Here is a 20,232-nt window from a genome sequence, read left to right as displayed (position 1 = left end):
CTTTTAAAAGGCAAAATCCTCACTCCAAAATCAGAAAAACAGTTGCAGTAACCATGTTGGCCTCGGTCAAGAAGCCATTCTATGTTCAGTGCAATTCCATCTCGCTGCACACATCTCAGTTGAGCCGAAACTTTGCGGATTGGACGAAAAACGAAGTCAGATCCCAAAATATTAGGAACACGAACAAAACAAGGTCGTTACCACATATATAAAAAGTGAATTTTTATTACCGAAAACATGATAAAGTTTGAATTTGCAGTTTTTTCTAGTCATGCAAGAATTCATTAGATAACAATTCGAACGCAGAAGACATGGTTCTATCTACATAAATATTCTGAATTAACAACGATGTGCTCATTATAGTAAATTTGTCTTTTATTCTAAGGTGGAAAATTCATCATTAGATTACGTAGATTAGATCTGTGAAGTATTTGAGAAATATTCGTACAAAAAGAACAAGGAAAGTATCATTTTTTTGGAAAAGTCTTTGTACATGAGAAATTGTGACACCGTTCGACGTGTGTGCAATTTCGTAGCGATTCGAATTGGAAAAGGTTTTCGGGGGAAACAAAGTTTCAATTCACGTATTAGAAGGAAAAAAAACAAACAACGAAATGATGAGTTCATAGTTTAGCGTTCAGTAGAGTCAAATATTCAGAGCGTTCGCTTGTTAAAAGATTCTTCAATTCATGCGTCGCGACCAAAATAAACTTACGAATCAAAAGCAACGTATGATCTAGTTGATCGATACAACGCGCTACACCGAATGCGTGCCGATTTTAGGAAGAATAGCTAGAAGCTTTAGCAGGATGCCGCATATATGTCTGGATACAAGTTATATTTAGTTATCGAATACAATGTCACACTTATTCCATAAAATACATTCATCAAATTAAGATCCACACCTATAGTTATAGTTTTAGGGGTGCAATTAACAGCATGGAATGCCACGTACTATGTGAAACATTCAAAACATTTTCACAAGTCTATCAAAAAAAATAGAAGCGCGTTGTGTTTTTAGAGCATCGGTTTTTGTTTTGCGTGGGATATAAAGTTTTTGTAAAATCAGGATCGAGCAATTAAGAAAAACACAAAATTATGATGTTTATAGTGACAACACTGGGGATGGTGCTCATCTAGCAGTGAGACAATGGCAACAAAACGTAATAATAATGACAACAATCATGATATGATTATCATCATACATATTATGATCATTACGTCCCAGGGCAAGATGTATGGCTTACATATATAGGCTGTATCGCCAGGGAAGTTGTCCCGATAGTTGTACGATGCCCATCTAATCACGAATAATTGATACAGTTTCACACATGTGTCACATGTCAAGCGAACGACAGGCCAAGGTTGTTGGGTCCAATCATTCTTTGGGGGTAGTCATCAATATGAGATTAGAAAGTTACCACACTGCTTAGAGCAACTTATACTATACACATCTAGTTATTTCCATTGATTTCTAGAGGTATATATTTTTTCTAAATCCAAATAATATGTATGTATCATCCTTTACACAATACTAAACATTAACACTAATAGGCATGCATACATGTCTGGGAAGGTAGAGGATACATTCTTTGAAGTTTATAATGATATACACCCGTTTGCAATGAAAAGGCAAAAATAACTGGTTTCCAAATAAATACATAGATTCTATATCTTTAATGCCACCATCAAATATTTCTTCTACTGTTTGAATATTATTTTCGTTTTCTAAGTCAACGTCGCTCCTATTGAATCTGACGAGGTTCTAGCGATTCAGCCGAGAAATGCAAAGTGTAGTTAATTTTGACTGAAAGGAGATAGCGCATTCATTATTTTTGAAGTAGAGAGTAGAAGAGTATAAGCTATTTTCTATAACGAAAATAAACTTATTACAACTAAATTAATACCAATGCAGTCGATAATGTATGCATGTGCACCCATTTAGGAGAGCATAAACACTTGGAATTGTTTAGGAAAAATAAATATTAGCCGATAATTCTTTATTCAAATTAGCCATCTCGGAAGCTGAAGTGGCGCAAAATTGTCATGGTAACCAGCAAGCATATCAAAATACATAGAACCAGATCATTTCACACGATAAAATGATGATAAATAGTTAATCATTGTTGATAATAATGTATAATAAACGATACGCCATTGGGAAAAGTGGTTCAGTTACATATCCCCGAATACACTCTACTACAATGATTTAGGTGTATATATAAGATTTCATCTGGGTTTTTTCGACACGATTGCGGTTGGGAATCAACCGCCAATTCGAGACATTCTCTATCGCGTTTAAGACATGAGCTGGTGCAGGTAGCGCAACATCTTTAATCATAGCTCCGGTGATTCGAAGACTAAACATTGCTATACACTACTTTTACTACGAGAAGCTTTATGGGTAGCCACTCTCTGTTAAGAAGCTGTACGATACGGTATTAATAGGTCATAATTAACTAACATGATTACGAACTATTATTCATATATTTTTTGTCGCATTTACTACATTATAGTTGGATACTTCCCCATTCCATAGATGAAAACCATTACCAAACATACACATTGAGAAGGCTTTTTTAATACGACATACTTTTCTTCTTCGGTAACTTTTTCTATGCCAACGTACGTACGTATTATAACATATATAGGCTATGATAGTCTAGTGAATAAGTAAATGCATATAAATGAATACACTCTGTCCCTTCAATATAATTATCATACACGCATTTCATAGTATTAACATTTCCTGAGTCTTTTCCAGTATACACATACCTTTATGCATATTTACAAGTATATGAATTTGATGGTTTTTCATAAGATGAGAAAGAAATAACTATACGTACATATCGAATCTACAAATACATAATGACTACTTATGAATTCGAGATATCATACTATATTTATTTCTTTTGATGTCTGTCACTACATCGCGACAATTTTTTATTCTAGTCGCCAAATTTCTAGCCCGAGCGTAAGTTTTTCGGTCCTTGAATTCGAATTCGATCGAAAAATACTTTCACACTTCTAGAAATATTGACATTGACACAATTAGCGATCCAATCGAAATTGGATTTTTTGGATAAAACCTGGTCATGGATGAGCTGCTGACATCTTACAAGTCTTAACATTTTAGCAGTATCCAACTCACTAATTTGACTGCAAAATTCAATTACTTAATTTCGAATACCATTCTGATAATAAAGGGACATGCTATAGAAACTAAAATATAAAAAGCACATTAATTTCAACTCAGATATTTTATTATAGTGTTTGCTGATTTCGTAAGTCGAACGATGATTCACTCATGCGGCGAAGACTTTTTTGAAAATCGTTTCGCCTTAATTTATCTATTTCACCGGTGAAACGAACATTAGAAATACTCGTATGGCACATTAAGACTTGCATAAAACTTCATCTCGTTGAACCTTGAATAATATCATCGTTTTGTATATTGAACAAGTGATTTTAGCAGATCTGAGTAGTTGTCATGGGCAAATTCTGTTGGAACTCGTCATGGGGCAATTTATGGCAACTGGTTGGTGATGCTAATAATTTGTTCGTGTAGCTTTAATCAAGTCCCAAATCAAGAATTGGCCGCTTAAATTGAGAGTTCTGCTCGTAGCCAATTTGACTGAAGGATTCATAAAATCAGCAGTGAATCCATACTATCAACAAAATGCCTCAATTTTCAATTCAATTTATTCATCATATATCAGTTATATGAAACACCCTCTATGACTTCAGACTCTCTAGTCTCGAGTCGAATGGTATGGCACGAACGACATTTTACAACATAAGTATATAGCAAACACATTCGATATTTTCAAACACGAAAAAATGAGTGGGTTTTCAATCGTGTTCCACTTGGGTGACCAAGACAAAAATGGATTTTAAGTATGTATTCTTTAAATATGGAGTAGAATGAAGTCTATTCATTTCGTTAAATTCATCGTCGTATGACATATCGAGTCCAGTATTGTCTTTAGAGATCATAGACTTCTAACAATAATTTCGTTTCACATTCTCTCGATCCTTGGTTGTTGTTTCCTCTGGAATATAAGATTCTCATGAAGGTGATATCGTGGATACGGTGGATGGTTCATACGATCCTGTTTGTTATCTATTGTAATCTGCAAGGCATCGAAGTACTACGCGCGTTTCAAAGATGGAGCTGGGGCCTCAGAAACGATGAGACACCACGGCGAGTAGGCATATTAGAACTGTGCCTAAAGATATGCGAAGACTCATGGCACTTCCCTCTGAAATATAAATGGGAATTAACAAATTGAGTTAGGACTTATAGATAGATATCAATAGATGAATCAGCGGCGTAGCCAGAGCTCCTTTGTGGAGAAAGGTTATTCAACCTGCCAGCAGTGCAAATGCGTTGCGTTGAAGTGCTTCTCAAGTTATTATTGCGATAAATAAGTAAGCTCTTTTATAGTTAGATCAAGCGGTTAGGTGAAATTCAATTAACCTAGATTTCCAATCTTTTCTAGTTGGATCAGCGATTAAAAACCCTTGCTACGCCTCTGGCAGTTCTCAATTTAAGTCATTTGGCAAGCCACAAAATTATCTGTTTTACTTTTTTCGCGATAATTACTCATGCGGGTAAAATAACGATACAATACACAATGTTGAATTAAATGTATAAATCCATATAAAATTAGACTTAGGGAAGGCAGAATAAAACGAACTACAAATTATAGTGTGATATAGATATACCTGTCTTGAAAATAATCATTCGGTATTTGTGTTCTAATTAAACGGGGATTAGAGAGCACAATGTAGCGTATTTATTGTACGATAGTCCATCTCAGATTAGATGATTATATAATACACTAAAATGCGTTGTAATTGCAAGAATTATAGACACGACCATTGCTGTAAAGTTGTTAACTGAGTGTTGCAACACATATAACGTTTAAAGAGACAAAACTCATCTGCAATGTTCGGTGCATTTTAATCATTATTTCAATAAAGATGGATTACAAATCAAAATTACTAAAACTAAACAAAAATCATCAAACCCGAATGTAAATTTGTTCATGGTGTATGTCATTACGCATCAAATTTCTTGCTAATTCACGCACTGTAATCAGTGAATTTATCTTTGAATTGTTAAGCGGCAATCGACAAATATACTTACCTATGTTATCCGGCAAATCTTTTAAAAAAACACACAACATTGACGTTAACTTTTAAGAGTGTGAACAGAGGCTGACAGATATAATTGAAATAAATAATAATACTCGAGTTGAAAAAAAAAAACAGAAAAAAATGTTCGAAAAACTAAAGCAATGTGTGACAGAATGCCCAGTATATGAAGGAGTTACAAAGAGAAGTAAACAACGATAGTTAAAATCAAATTACACACTTTCGCTGGTTTCTTATGTTCCTCTCGACAGGTTTAAGGCAAAGCCCCCCACAAATATGATATATGTCAATTATAGAAAGGTTTTCAAACAAAGGAGACACAATATACTTCGTACTTTCAGGTGAAGATGAGCCTAAAATTGTCGATAAAAGTAGTACGTATCAGTAACTGACTTACTTATCGTTAACTGAGGGAAAACATGGTCCATAAGTCCATAGGAGTTCACAACCTTTAGCGTTACATCTTCCATTTCTAACATGTACCTATATTTGTACTCAATCGAGAGCGTAGCTTCGATGTGCGTCTTTCCCGACTGAAAGACAAAAAATGATAAGTTAACGACCCCAGATCTTTAAAACAGCAACCAGTAGACGATTTAGAAAAAATTTGAGGGGAAATTTGAGCTAGTTGAATCACACATGGTATATCTTTATTCAAATTCATGTGAATATACCCGAAACCCCGCCAGGGTATATATGTCAAATTCATATATCAATGGCACGATCTTATGCAATTTTAAGTCTATATAAAATCAATATTCATACCTCCATTTGCTTTGTAGTCATAGTTTTCTTTTCATTTATGCCCGGTGAAGTCAAATTAAATACCTCACCGTCATTCAACTTGTAATTCCAAAGCACAGTTTTCGGCACGGGTTTCGAAGCGAACCGACATGAGTAGGTCACCTTGTCGCCCAGTTCGATAATCGTTTTGTCCACAGTGCAATTCATCTTTCTCGGATTAGCTGAAATTTGAATTTGCGTATGGTGAAATAGGTGAGGCACAGTTGCGTGACAATCCCCTCAGGGGTTTTAAATTCGTGAATCAAGCCCACAGTACCCAAATAGCCCTATTTCCTTTACACAATATAGAGTCGATGGCTGTTTTCAAGGGAAGAATATTTAATGACATTACCAGAATTAATTGAGCAGCATTTCAATCCTCTGGGGCTATAAATCAGAAGCGTACAGTGAAATCATGTTCTAGAGATCAATATTGATGGATTTACCTTCTACATTCAATGTAAATGAGAATGATTTGTCTAATTTTGGTGAACCGACGCTCGCCTTGCAGACTACTTTCATGTCGTGGTCTTTGACCCCAATTTCGACTTTGCCTTTCGCCGAACCGGTCCAGCGTGGGTTCATCTGAGTTGGACCTTCAGAAGAAGTCGGATTCCAATTGAAGGAGCTGGTTTTGTTCAGCTTTGGAAGAACATCCTGTTCGCCTATCTTCACAGTCAACTTTGTATTTTTATATTTGCCGCTAGCTTTACAATCAATTGGAAGCTCGTCCATTTCTTTTACTTTAATCACTTGGCCTTCTCTCACTCCTTCCATCGTAACCGTTGGCGAATCTAGAAGAAAACAACGTTTTTAGGAAATCGGTTTGAATTTGTCGAACACGTTCATATTTAATATTTCGTTTAACTTATTTCGCTTACCTCTTACAGTTAATTCAATAGATGGGCTAACACCAAAACCTTCATGTGGAGCACCGACGCATGCGTAGAAACCACCATCGGCTGGTTTGATGCCTATGAATTAAATACAAATATCATAAGTTGCCCAAAATCTGTTAAAAGGTCATCAGGTCATTCATCACATCATTACTCAGCTTGAAATTAATAAAGTTTATAATGCAGAATACGCACCCGCGATTTTTATTTCAGACATTTTTCCAGCAACTTTGGAATAGCGACGCGTGTTAATTTTCTCCATTTGTGTCTTATCATTGACTATTAAGGTGACCATGTTTGCTGTTCCAGAAAGCTTCGGTTTGGCTCCATTGGCCACGAAACTCTTACATTTAACGATGACATTATCATTTACAGATGGGATGACCTCTCCTGGCTTTCCTTCTATTGTTACGATGGGGGGTTTTTCCGTAGCTGATATGAAGGACAGAAAGCCTGAAAATAGCAATTCAGAACTAAAGCTGTACAGTAGCGATAACAGCTTTCCTGCATTAATGATTCTGCTACTTGGAAGCAATAAGTCCTTATTGAATTGATTTGTCCGAATCGTTGTCGATAACCCCACTCTACATCGGAATTGGTGCTGCCGTCTATGCATGGCCGCAAAACATGCCTCGATTCACCAGAATGGTGGACTAATCAGTGCGGCCAAATTTACGATGATTACGGCTTGATTGTGCTTTTTATAACGTTGATTCGTCAAAATACTATCGGCGGCATTTGTAAGTGATCATAAGTAGATGTTATCGAAAATGGCGGTAACGAAAGAAAGACTATGTACTTTAAGTGAAAAGTGTCCAGTGAAGGAAAATATGCATCATGATAATAATCAAGGGAATTACAATAGAGTTTTCTGCCGAATGATCAGAAAACCCTAAATAGGTCACATGAATGGTAGAATAGAAATGGGCTTTTTAATGAAAAGGAAAAAGGCGTATGGTTGACTTTATATGTTATATATAAATGCAGTATACGTCAATGCCAAACAAGGTTTTATTTATATGGGTGAGTTCTGGGGAAAAATGAAAAATGAAATATTGCCTTTTAGCAGCTTATTCAAATTTAGAGTTTATTACATACAAAAAACGTATCAATATCACTGAAAAGGGGATTTTGTGGTTAATAGCGTAATAGTGACCCAGTAAATCTCCGCGCACAGTTCGGCAGTTAACCAAGTACAATCGTAATTTTTTTCTTTACAATTTGTACACATGATTACAATATGCATGACATAAAACACGTTTTTATGACAACATCTATAAAAAGCCTTGGCTCAGTATATGTACGGTCGCGGGTCTTGAAAATCATATCCCACCCTAGCTTCTAGATTGGAAATGAAAACTCTAGGGGCAATACGAGCGTTGATACCTTTTGTATGTTAATGAATGATTTTATGCATGCAAATGTAGATGAATTAGTGTCGATGATCAAGATAAGACTCTGTACGTCGAATTTATAGGGAATGACAAAATAAGAAATGTCTGTTCTCCATTTCTATACGGTGTGAATCCAGAAATGCTGATACTAAAGGACAGGCCTTGATCTTGTCTCATTGGAATCTATAGTTGATTGCATGATCTGCAGTCATGATATGCTAGATTGTTATATCAGTATCATATTCTGATAGTTCGAAACATATACGGCTTTAACAAGCGATACGCATCAAGCATTTAACCGGTACTTGCAAAGTGGCGACATAAAATACGAAGGTAACTGCTCTATTGGGAGACAGCGTGACGGTTACCAAGGATCTCGTTGCCGATTTCAATGCGCTGTACTATCCTTTTTTGGCACGCAAATTTCCTCTAATTACCCGATCCAGTCACGAAACAGAGATCGACTAGTATATTGCAATACTAGCCTGTATACATATCTTTCATTAGTAAATATATCGTATAATAGAGGACTTATGTACAATTTTGAATCAATGTCTCTTAAAGAAATTCAAACTTATCAGAGCGTTGGCAAAACATGTGGAGATGCTGGTGCGGCGTGCGAGATGAAATGCAAAATATGATAAGTTTAAATTAAATGAAACACGTTCGGACATTATTGTTACATCCAATATAAAATAAACCTATTGACAGCAGTTCGTATTGCATGGAAATTAGAAATTACTTCATTGCAATAAATTTGATTAACGCGTGCTTTTATGCCCATATATAGCATTTTTCATATATGACGTATCGTATCGAAACTCATCGACAAGGTGTCCGGTGGTCCGAATTGACTTCTTCGACCACGTATTATACAACAGATTAACAAATGAAATGTATCTATGCATCTAAATGCTTATCCAAGAGTATATATTGAGAGACTTATGTCGTAAATCTTGAATTAATGGGCTTTTACTTTATTTGACTCTCCGTAATGGAATGCCTCAACGCTACTAGAGCCATACGTAGCGTGAACCCGGTTACCCTGGATACAGCGATTGGCGTTGCAAGCCTGGGCGATGCTATTATAAAAACCGGATGCCTCGAATCCATCCCATTAATGAAAAGAATAATACACCACAAATACTCCTTTTAAAGAAGAAAAGAAGTGGCCTCGAGCCGACATGTCGTATCTATTCGCACTATTTGAGCTTTTTTGTACGAGGGTGCCTCCCATTTGGCATTGAACTGGTCAGTCCACTTCGTACGACTTTTTGAAAAAATGGTCCTTCAGAAATATCAATAATAGCGTGAGTAGTATAGCTATCAGTAGTTAGTAGTTCATCCTTTTGATTTCGCGGATTATTTTCTAATTCGTCGAGATGAGTGTCTCTTGTGTATACTGAGTCGCCATGTACAAGCTTCATTGATTTGACTAAGAAACGAAAAGCCAGTGACAAGATTTTTGATGTACCGTATCAGTAACCATGAATCATCGCCGATATCATGATATCCCACGGTTAACTGGGACACGGAAGAAAAGAAACTAGATTTTCCAACTTGGCCCAACTATGCATGTATATTTATTTATATGATTTTTGTTGTTAATAATTACGTTGATTGTTATGCATAAGGTTATGTCATTTCGCTATAATTAAAGCCTCGGGCGCTGGTGACATATATAGGACGAGTTATATATATTTTGATAATTAATGGTGAATCTCTGTGAATGTTTGTAAGGAATCGCCGATGTCACGGGAAATGCTTTGATTTATAACGAAAATGAGAAGCAGTCATCGGCTACAACGTGTTTTACTGTGCTACAATTATGGTATCAGCCAGTTCGCCATCAGTATCTGCTGATTATAACCAGTACGTCGACGGTACAGATGTGGTAAAAAAAGAATACGGTTTCCATGACAACTGCTTCGTAGCGGCGCGCGGTGACGAAGGGGATAAATCAATTCATCAATGCATACAGAATCACAAATCTTTCTGAATAAGTAAATATATATAAATCGAAGGTAAAAACTTCGTTCAGAAAGACTTTACGAATCAGTCAGACGGGACACCTTTCAAAGATTTTATTCAGTGTTCCCCTCTCCCGAATGAAGTCCACATTATGATTATAATTACGATTTATAGTAGTCTATTTCAGATCGCTTCAGAGGACGATAGACGTACTTCAATGAAAATATCTCGTTGCAGCTGCCCTTTTTTATAGAAATATCATTACGAAATGAGAAGGCGCGCATCTTTGCACCTCGACTGGGCCAAATCATATTTGAATACAGATACCTTGGAAGTTTGACGCGGATTCCATCCGCCATGCCCAACAATCTGTTTCCCCACGGTCCAGTAGAATTCACGGGACGAAATAGGTTGGTGATTTAAAATTCAAATTTACGTAGGCATTAGTTAGGTGGAGCTTTTCGAGAAACGAAATGAGGTCTTAGAATAATCCGTCAGAAATTCGTCGTTTTATTACACGCGCAACTTTTTCGTCGGTGGCCAGATGTAGCTCACTGTATATACCTAATATTTAGTACCAAATATTCCAGACGCATAGTCAAGAGTTTATGTTTCGGTCTATGCGTTGTTTTATAGTTGATTATTTTTAGCATCACTCGAAAATAAAAAATTTCCACAGTGTATGCCATGATACCAATCCAAAGCTACTCTTCGGTGTTTAGTTGGGCCGCCTTATATCCCCAGTGCAATAAACCATCGCTGAAAATTTCGTTTCGTTTCAGTAATGTACTGTCCTGTCAGAGAGTAACGGATTGGTCCGTATCATATGGATTTAGTGATCAGTCATTGAACGAAGTGATATGATGATCGATATCAGTGTTCGTAGCCTTTATAGTATGAATCACAACCGTATTAAAGTGGAAGATATGCTTTGCTATATAGTCTTAGCAACAAAATATATTATATACTTTATTCATAGTTGATGTACGATGTACTAACAACGATGTACTAACAAGGCGGATGGAGAAAAATTACAAATCCACCACACGAACTCATTTTAGAGTCCATAATTACAGTAAGATGGAATCATGTTAATGAAACACTCGCAACCAAGTCTGTGAAGTACGCCAGGCTGTTGAGTTTGGCTACTTCGTTCCACGTGAGTGAGGAGGGGTTATCAATAGAAACTAATACTTAGCCGAAACGTTAAGAGACAAACAGTTCTTTGCTTTTCTTTTCTTATCTATAATTCTACTTCATTTTTCTGGTTTCTGCCCTTTTCCAAATCCGAACGGATTATCCGTTGTTCTTCACGCAAGCTTTTTCGATGAAATGTGCATGAAAAAGCACATACACATACACATATTTTTCACTCTCACTAAGTGAAATTTGAATACTTTAGTCAATTAGTTGATTCATAGAAATATTCTCTGATCCCTTCGATGACCCTGAAATATTACCAGCGGGCCACTAATTCTATGATTATAAATCTAACCAGCTGGTACAGCTGATGCCAAAATGATCAGGTCAACTGATATATATATATTTTCGTGGCATGTCATATTCATTCCAGATTTCGCAGAAAATGATTACTAAAACGGGTAAGCAGAGCTTAGTGCAAATAATGTCACACGCACTAAGTTGACAGCTTCAAGGTCATCTCCATAATACAGTCGAATTATAGATTATGCTTAGAGCGATGAGAGGAAGGTCCTAAAATCTGTTCATTCGCCTCATTAGCAAATGCAAAATGAAAAAAAAGAACCGTCACTGAGATACCAGAGAAAGTTAATATCAGAGTGATTTTATTGGCGAATATTGAAACAAATATAGATCCTTCAACGGTGCATACATTGTTTTCACTACGTACACAATCGAAAAATTACTATGTAAGAGCGTGGACTGTAAAACGAACTTCAGAGTCCATGGTAAGAGTCTTTAACTATAGATGTTATTGATGGCAGCGACACATTACTCCCCGTCATAGTGTACATACCTATCAGAGTGGTACAACAAGTTTGCATTATATATGGACAACATTTGCACGAAGAAAACAAGGCTCGCCCTTTCGACATATACATAGTAACGATGATTTTGTAAGCCTAATCCCGTCAACAAACTAAATTATACGATATACAAATGTTTAGAAACTGTCATGGACTGTTTAATATTTACATATGAATACGGATGATGTGGAGCAGTCGATAAAAAGGAGGTTTCATGTTCTGGTTTCTGGAGTGATTTTTTTTTCAAATTGCATTGCTTGATGGCCATTCGATGTTAAGGCCACAACACGTAGAACTATGGAGTGTAAGCATAGATAATTTGGTAAGGTATCCTTAACTACGACTGGCTGACAAATCAGCAAATTCGGAATGATTGATGAGTAGTTCGTATACTAAAAAATTTAGTTGAGAACACAAATTACACAGATAAAGCACATTAGGCGCCGTAGTACGTTTACATTATAGTGACACGTCAATCATAGACATTTCTATCATATCAAATGATTCAAACTAATTTGAATCGATTAAGAAACCTCCTGATAAATTGCTGTCAAAAATGTCAATACATAGTAAAATTTAAATTGTTTTTGGTGTTTCAGTATTGGCGAAAAAGATATGCCTGTTTGGCCCAGCACGGCTGATCTATTTATTTTTCATGGACACACTATACCTGGTCGGCTTCCACTGAAAATTTTTAAGACATTACATTTAGTACATGGTTGGTTTGTACCAGCATTTCTGTATAAAAACGTGTTGAGAATGACAGCCGGATTAATGGTTAATTCCTGTGAGACTCGGATGTTATTTCTACTTCTTTCGCGACATAATTAACGCGTTTCGATGACGTGACTATATTCGCAATAAGAAAAGGCGCAGTAATACTCCCTTTAAAAACAACCGCCAGGCGACGCTCATCGGTCGTATTTTGACCGCTATCGCTTGAAGACGTCTACATATACATGTATATACATTCAAAACTCAAACCGGAGGAACATTTAACAATTTAAGAATGAAGGCCGCGGCATGGGCTACATTAATATATATAGAATATGTAGAATAGTATGGTGGCTGATAAGGGCCATAGCGAAAAATTTCTGGTATGCAAATCAGGGCGCCAGAACGCCAAAACGAAAAAAAACGTCCAAATTTCTCTGAAAGTTCGTTTTGGCGCGCCAAAACAAAGAAAATTCCGAAAATTGGCGGGGGCGCCAAAACGAAAGTTCGTTTTTTCTTTGTTTTGGCAAAACGAACTTTTAGAGAAAATTGGACGTTTTTTTTTCGTTTTGGCGTTCTGGCGTTCTGGCGCCCTCATTTACATACCAGGAATTTTACGCTATGGCCCTTATCAGCCACCATAGAATAGCATGATGCCTTAAAGATTTTGAGATTTTTGCAGTGACGTCATACGAATAACTAAATTGAAAATTCATAACCCAGTATGGTTCTTTGGGTAATGGGGAAATAATCAAACCGAAGTAAGTAGGCCTACGTGAAAGCTGTTAACGATTAGTCCAAGGAATGAAAATGAAATTCATTTTAGAAACGCTGTTTATTTTTCAGAGTTTGTTACTCTTTTGATTAAGTCTAAATAAATAGTGTGGTTACGCAAATGTATTTTTTGAAATCAATGGCGAAATGTTTACTCAGTGAACAAGGGGTCGTTGGTGCTCGTAGGCAAATTGCTGCAAAGCGTTTATCACTCAATGGCAATGTCATTGGGTCTCAATTATGTGGTGAAATATGAAATGACTCGGTGTTATAACTTAATATTTCTGTATGCCAGGCATACAACAGTTCTAAATATTGGGTCATTTGCATCGTAAATGGTGAAACAAAATGCTGGCATTATTCATACGTAGTTCTACTTGTCGCATTCGTTAAGTGTAAACTGGCTGTTTCGTGCATTATAAATTTTAATTGAATTATAATTCTTTGACGTTTATTGAACGACCTCCTGACACCGATGACTGATAGTTGCTTTGTCTCCTCAGTAAATCGGCGTTGTTTATTTCTACAATTAGCATCTATCGAATTAAACATTTCAATATGCAGTCGCAGCGTATATCGGCTCGATTAATTTCAGAATCTCAACTGATTTGATAAATGCCATGAATGGCTATCATCTTTTGCTCGTTTAACCAATTTGTAACCGATCTGTAGCCGATGTGGGAATCAACACGTAGCGCTATAGCAAATCGCTGAGTATGCCACCCGAGTACTGGCGCAGAAAATAGTCATTCTATGGATGTGACGGTTGCCATGGTTTCCGTTTCTTTCATTACTGAAGCTGAAACGTTTTGAGTTATCTTTTTGTTTCCTAATAGCAAATGCAATGCGGCAAACATTCTTCTATGTGTGTGAAATGGAACTTTATGGTTTTTTCGCTTATTCGACGTTGGTCGTTGACTAGTGTGGACTACATGTTCGAATCTTTAACCGGTCGAGCCATGTGTCTTTTCATTAGTACGCTAGATACGTACATTTGAATGGGTAATATCCTGCTGTTTTGCTTGCTCTCGTGGGCCATTACCTTACTAAAGATTGATGTAGCTTATGATTGCGGTTCGTGTTAAACACAAAAAAAGTATTTCCTTCGGCAAGCAAATAAACGCATGATACGGAAACAGCCCCGGGAAATATGGCCACTCTAAACTACTTGACCGGTTGATTCGGCTCTACACTGAAGGATACGACGTACAAAAAGAGCAATTTTCGATTTAAGTGAAATTCCTTTCTAATTTTTTGGTAAATGTATTCCAGTCCAATTTTAATGCACATTCGTTCTGCTTTCCCGCTTTTATCTATTCTATGCAGGTCATTATTGAATTGTAAATTTTATGTTTATTTAATGTTTCACATTATATGGTATGACAAATAAAGGATATTTTTAGGATCTCGAAGAATTACAATTGCGAAACAGTATTAAAATCAATCTGTTGTCACCTCCTCGTGCCGTGACAGAAATAGTTTCACTTTCGAAGTAATGAATCCCATAATTTCATACAGCGCAATATCGAAGTAATGCGATTTCCGAAAACGGTAATAAAAACATAGCTCAAATCGTTTTCTCTTCCTTTTTTAGTTAATAACTACTTTTTGTGGAGCATATATACTGTATATATTATATACATATATAGTCGATATTTGTGCAATACTATCGAATGTCAATTATGCCATTCGAATCGTAATCACGGCAATCCATAAATGATTGAAGATAATTTGCAATTTTCCCAGTTCACCAATGCTTATCCAGTTTGACATGCATTTATAGAGGGTTTTTTAGTAAGATTTCTTGTTTACGAAACGAGGAGTGCCAGCATATATATATATCTGTTCAGATTTTTCCTGGCTCAGTTATTATTAGATCCTGTTTATTTAGCGGAAATAGCACCCACTACATGTAAATCATCGTCTAGCAGGAGTTATTAAACAATATATATATTTTCTTGCTTGAATTGTGAGTCAGAAAATCGTCAGCCAGGTTGCAAGATGGCGAGCCGTTTCAAGTGTAGGCCCATATTTGATTTCCTGCAGCTCGTTGGAGCTGTGTATTTTCTGATTTATTGAAATATCATCTGGGACTGTGCTAATCGATGATACCAAACCAGCTCTCGCATTGTGGAGCCGAGCTGCGCTGCAGTAATCTTCTTTATGAGACGACATGTTGGGCGTGTGCAAAGCAATAAAAATCTAGTCATCATAATATTGTCCGCCATAACCCTGCAACGATCACGATTCAGAGAAGAAAGGAATGTAGTTATAGTCGAATGTTAGCGAAATGTGATCAGGTTGAGCTTTTTCTCTCAAACCGTTTTTACAAAATCGTCTTCAAGTGTATTTGTCACTTACAGCAGTTCAATTTGCCGCTTCAATTTGCATTAGATTATACGAAAAATCAGGGCAGGTTTACTAAACGTCTTTTTAAATTTTGCTTAGATCGCGCGCGGGACCATCAACATGGAGTTTTACCCAAATCGCATCATGGATAAAAATATATAAACCAATATACCGCAGATGTTGTTTAGAATTGAAAAAATCTCTTCAAAAATCTAATATGCACATGCGACGACAATGTGACACCAAGCATGTTAATTCCTCGATCTAATTACACTAGCAGTTAGACAAAAGCTTGTTTTTTAAACTTACCCATTGCAATCAGTATTACTGATTTGATAAAATCCATTATCTAGAGTTTTTACAATCCTTTCACATAAGCCACTCTCGCGGAGCAGGTGAGCAATGGGGACTCTGACAACGAGGCTACACAAAGGCGTTTTCAAACGGGTTCAAAGGACGCATGCGAACTCCACCGAATGACCTGATTCTATCCGGGTTTTTTAAACAGCCTCCACGAGCCACAGATTAAGAATTTCTACACCGCAAACCTTCTGTCGCTTTTTCGCTAAAATACAGCAGGTCGACTTTAGAGCTGACAATGAATCCACTTGGTCGTGTGAACGGGCGACACGACAATGGAGTCAGTACACAATATATCGGCATACAGCTACAACACTAACGTGTTTTTTCTATGGATGTCTATTTTGCAAGGCGATCTCGAATGTATATGCATATGAAAACTGGTTTCTCCCGAAAGATTATTTATATATCGTCCATTAAAAATCTTATTCTATTTCGCTTTAGTTAGCATCGTAAACCAATTGTAAAGCCATCGTATCCCATTTCATTCAAAGTGATAATTGTTTTCTTTTTCGGCAGCGGAATGCTTGATGTCCTAGATGTGAAAGTTAATTGTAATGTGATTTACAAGTATGTCTTGAACAAGGTATATTTGTTAGAAAAAAAAATAAAGAAAGATAGTTAGAAAAAAGTCTTAAATCATAAAATTGAACGAGTCGGATAACGTGGCTTATCAATCGCCGCCATACCCGGGTACAAAGCTAGATGAATCAATGATAATTGTTCATCTATTTATCAAGTGGTTTAAAAGAAGTTTAATCAATTCAAAGTACGGAGATAATATAATTGCATTATATATGTTCACGGCGTGAGTTGTGTTCTGTCCTACAGTCGTGTCTCTACAACTACGAGATTCGATTCTACTTCCACTTTTCGTTTCAGAACAAAATAAGATAAGATATTACAATCATACCATATACATATAATATTACAAAGGAAGTAAATACTATGAAAATATACAGAATGTGATATAAAGTAATTGATAATTCTGACTGCGAGGATGCTATATACATATAATATTAAAAAGGAAATAAACACTATGAAAATATACAGAATGTGATATAAAGTAATTGATAATTCTGACTGCGAGGATGCTACCGAACAGTTAAACTGATGAAAGAGAACAAAGAAGGGGAAAATAGCTTTAACAAATTTGTAATTTCAAGTACTTAGGAAAAATAAAACTTTATTAGTGTACCGTGATGGATTCTTGAAAATAAAACCTATGATTATATTCAAAATATATGTGTTAAAGGAACTGGACAATGAATCTAACAAAGAAGTTTTAAGAATTAATTGAAAGCAAAGTTCAAAAATAAAGTTGAAACTCTGTGGTCTGATCGCATCTTCATGAGAATGACGTAACCTTACTAATTTTATGAAGAACGATTGAGGTTCTGTGTGCGCGTTGTAATCTGATATCTTCGTCGTGACTGGCACCGATCCACAAGTCGCAGGCATATGAATGTATGCCATATGTACGTACTTTGTACTATTTTTCTCTTGAGATAAGGATGCACGCCATTTTGCAGATATAGTATGAGACAAATTCATATACGTGTCATGGAATTATGCGGTTTTGAACATTTCTAATTACTAACGCCAATCGATCACATTGAACATGCCAAATAAGACTAAACGGTCTCAGAATCCGCAACGGCCGAGACCACGTGCACATTCGAAGTCAGGACCTTTTCGCTTAGTACTTCTGGGGGAGGCGGCAGTTGGAAAAACAAGTATCGTCATACAGCTTACGGACAAACGATTTAAGCAAATCGATCCTACTATCGGAGGTAAAACTAAAGTGCAATAAATAACAAACATCTTTCTTTTAGACTTTCTTTTTTTCGTTTGATGCACGTGATTTATATCTTCACATAATGGCAAATAATAATCAAATAATCGCCTCTTTTCAGCGGCTTATTCGTCACATGCGGTGACAATCGAAGATTGCACGTATAAATATGAAATATGGGATACAGCTGGTCAAGAACGATTTCACTGTATAACCCCAATGTATTATCGAGGTGCCCAAGCAACAGTTATAGTTTACGACATCACTGACAGAGTAAGTAAAATCTTTTCGTTGGAAAGAAATGTGTGACAGAGCGAAAAATATGTTTTCTTCGTGGGAACGCCATCGGCGGGCATCTTTAAAATGGGCCCGGATGAGAGGGGACCCTTTCTGAAATTGAAGCCAAATAAGTTACCATTGAACACTGAAAATTTCATAAAATCGTCACACGCAGTTGTATGAGCCATACTAATAGTACCTAATATTGGTAGTTGTCTGTGGAAAATTTTCTTTCGAGTCAATCCCAGGGCTCCGTAAAATCGTATTACTTTTTATATATTTTGTAATCAGTACGTTATTGTGTAGACAATCTGACTTATTTTTATTTGAATCTGACTTATTTTTATTCGGGCTTTGAAATTTGACTCTCTGCTTTACGATGTCTATTTTAAAGAAATCGTTCCAAAAGGCCAAAGAATGGGTTCGTGAGGTGCAGCGTTTAGCCAATCCAGACATTATCATTGCTCTTGCTGGAAACAAATCTGATCTCAAGGAGCAACGTGTTGTGTCGTACGAAGTGAGTGGGAACATCATTTCCAAGAATTACGTTTTTTTCTTCATTACACTACATAATACAACTGTCTTGATTAATTTTTTGCTTACGACGTTTCCTTTCAGGAAGCCAAGCAATACGCCTCTGGACACGGCTTCATTTTCTTGGAAACCTCGGCAAAATTTGGCACGAATGTTGACGAAATATTTATAGAAATAGGTGAGTTCGGTAAAAAGGCACCGGTACATATCTATTCAGTCTAGCAAATTTGCTAAATGCGATACTTTTGTTTTGTAAATTATGGGTGTCACGCATTTCAAATATTCATTTTGTACAAGCGTCGTTTTGAATCATATTTGTCAGCAAAGAAGCTGCCAAAAGATTTTGTTCCCCGACCGAAGTCCATCGATCCAGTGGTGCCTGTGGAAGAAGAGCAGGAGAAGAAAAAAGGGGGCGTTTGTTCGTGTGGATAACGTGTCCCCCCTGTCGTACATATGCGGATAAAAAAGCTGTAAATAATGAAAACCAAAATTAACTATCGTTAACACTGTATACCGTCACAGAGTCTTAAAAGGTCATTTTGAATGATGGGTTCGAACTTCGAAATCCAGAAAATACATTTACTATTTGGAAATAAAGACTATAAGAGTAACTAACATACACCTCTTGAATCAGCATAAAGTTCGAGAATAATTGTCCAAACGATGCAACTTTTTTATTTCATAGAATCATTGATTTTAACATGTCTCTTATAGATTTTGTAAATAATGAATCATTTTATATCGTGTATATCATTACCTATAAAAAGATATTGTGAAATAAATAAATGTCACAAAATTTACGTATACATTTCTATTTATATGTATGTCTCATTAGATTGATTCGGATGAATGGATGATTTAAGGATTAAATAAATTGTTGAGAAGAATTGTTTAATTAGGTGATTTATACTCGGAGTTATTCTTCTGTTTACTAATAAAGTTTACTAATAAAAGGCCCCTTTCGATTTTGCTCTTTCGGAAGATGGAATATTATTTCTACCGTCACACGATAGAAACTTACAAAGAAAAAATAGAAAGTTCCTCTACTGGAAGAGCACAATCAAAAAGGTTACGTCTAGGGCTAAGTTTACATCTTATGTTTGTCCTATAGTAAACGATTTTGCTAAGCGCGGTTCCATGGTACCTGGTTGATCCTCAAACTAGAGTCAAATCTCTTAACCCAGAGTCAAACCCGTTCTATAGTTGAATTCCACAAG

The 20,232-nt window shown here is 36.3% G+C and overlaps 2 protein-coding genes across 2 annotated transcripts; one reads left to right on the top strand and one right to left on the bottom strand.

Annotated features, from left to right (window-relative positions):
• Positions 1–199: 199 nt before the first annotated feature.
• LOC141900205 (uncharacterized) lies at positions 200–16,731 on the bottom strand. The gene is made up of 8 exons (XM_074786987.1): positions 16,357–16,731; positions 7,035–7,292; positions 6,825–6,917; positions 6,390–6,737; positions 5,926–6,125; positions 5,558–5,693; positions 5,153–5,170; positions 200–4,262 (listed from the first exon to the last, which is right to left on the bottom strand). Exons 1-8 carry the CDS (start codon positions 16,391–16,393, stop codon positions 4,183–4,185), a joined length of 1,170 nt encoding a protein of 389 aa, XP_074643088.1. The 5' UTR covers positions 16,394–16,731; the 3' UTR covers positions 200–4,182.
• Positions 16,732–17,924: 1,193 nt separating this feature from the next.
• Positions 17,925–19,898, top strand: LOC141899853 (ras-related protein Rab-5A-like). Its single transcript, XM_074786421.1, has 5 exons — positions 17,925–18,200; positions 18,324–18,475; positions 18,876–18,998; positions 19,100–19,193; positions 19,338–19,898. The coding sequence occupies exons 1-5, from the start codon at positions 18,029–18,031 to the stop codon at positions 19,445–19,447; spliced, it is 651 nt and encodes a 216-aa protein (XP_074642522.1). The 5' UTR covers positions 17,925–18,028; the 3' UTR covers positions 19,448–19,898.
• The last annotated feature ends 334 nt before the right edge of the window (positions 19,899–20,232 follow it).

The sequence above is a fragment of the Tubulanus polymorphus genome, chromosome 2 (assembly GCF_964204645.1).
Source record: "Tubulanus polymorphus chromosome 2, tnTubPoly1.2, whole genome shotgun sequence".
NCBI lineage: Eukaryota > Metazoa > Nemertea > Palaeonemertea > Tubulaniformes > Tubulanidae > Tubulanus > Tubulanus polymorphus.
This window is presented reverse-complemented; position numbering and strand designations above follow the sequence as displayed.

Bases quoted from the DNA above. Each gene is read 5' to 3' on its own strand.
- LOC141900205 (XM_074786987.1), bottom strand. From the start codon at position 16,393: ATGGATTTTATCAAATCAGTAATACTGATTGCAATGG. The intron at 6,918-7,034 runs GTGCGTATTCTG...TTTAATTCATAG, and splicing joins GTCTGAAATAAAAATCGCGG to GCATCAAACCAGCCGATGGT. The intron at 5,694-5,925 runs GTATGAATATTG...TTTGTCTTTCAG, and splicing joins TGACTACAAAGCAAATGGAG to TCGGGAAAGACGCACATCGA.
- LOC141899853 (XM_074786421.1), top strand. From the start codon at position 18,029: ATGCCAAATAAGACTAAACGGTCTCAGAATCCGCAACGGCCGAGACCA. The intron at 18,476-18,875 runs GTAAGTAAAATC...TCTATTTTAAAG, and splicing joins TTTACGACATCACTGACAGA to AAATCGTTCCAAAAGGCCAA. The intron at 18,999-19,099 runs GTGAGTGGGAAC...GTTTCCTTTCAG, and splicing joins AACGTGTTGTGTCGTACGAA to GAAGCCAAGCAATACGCCTC.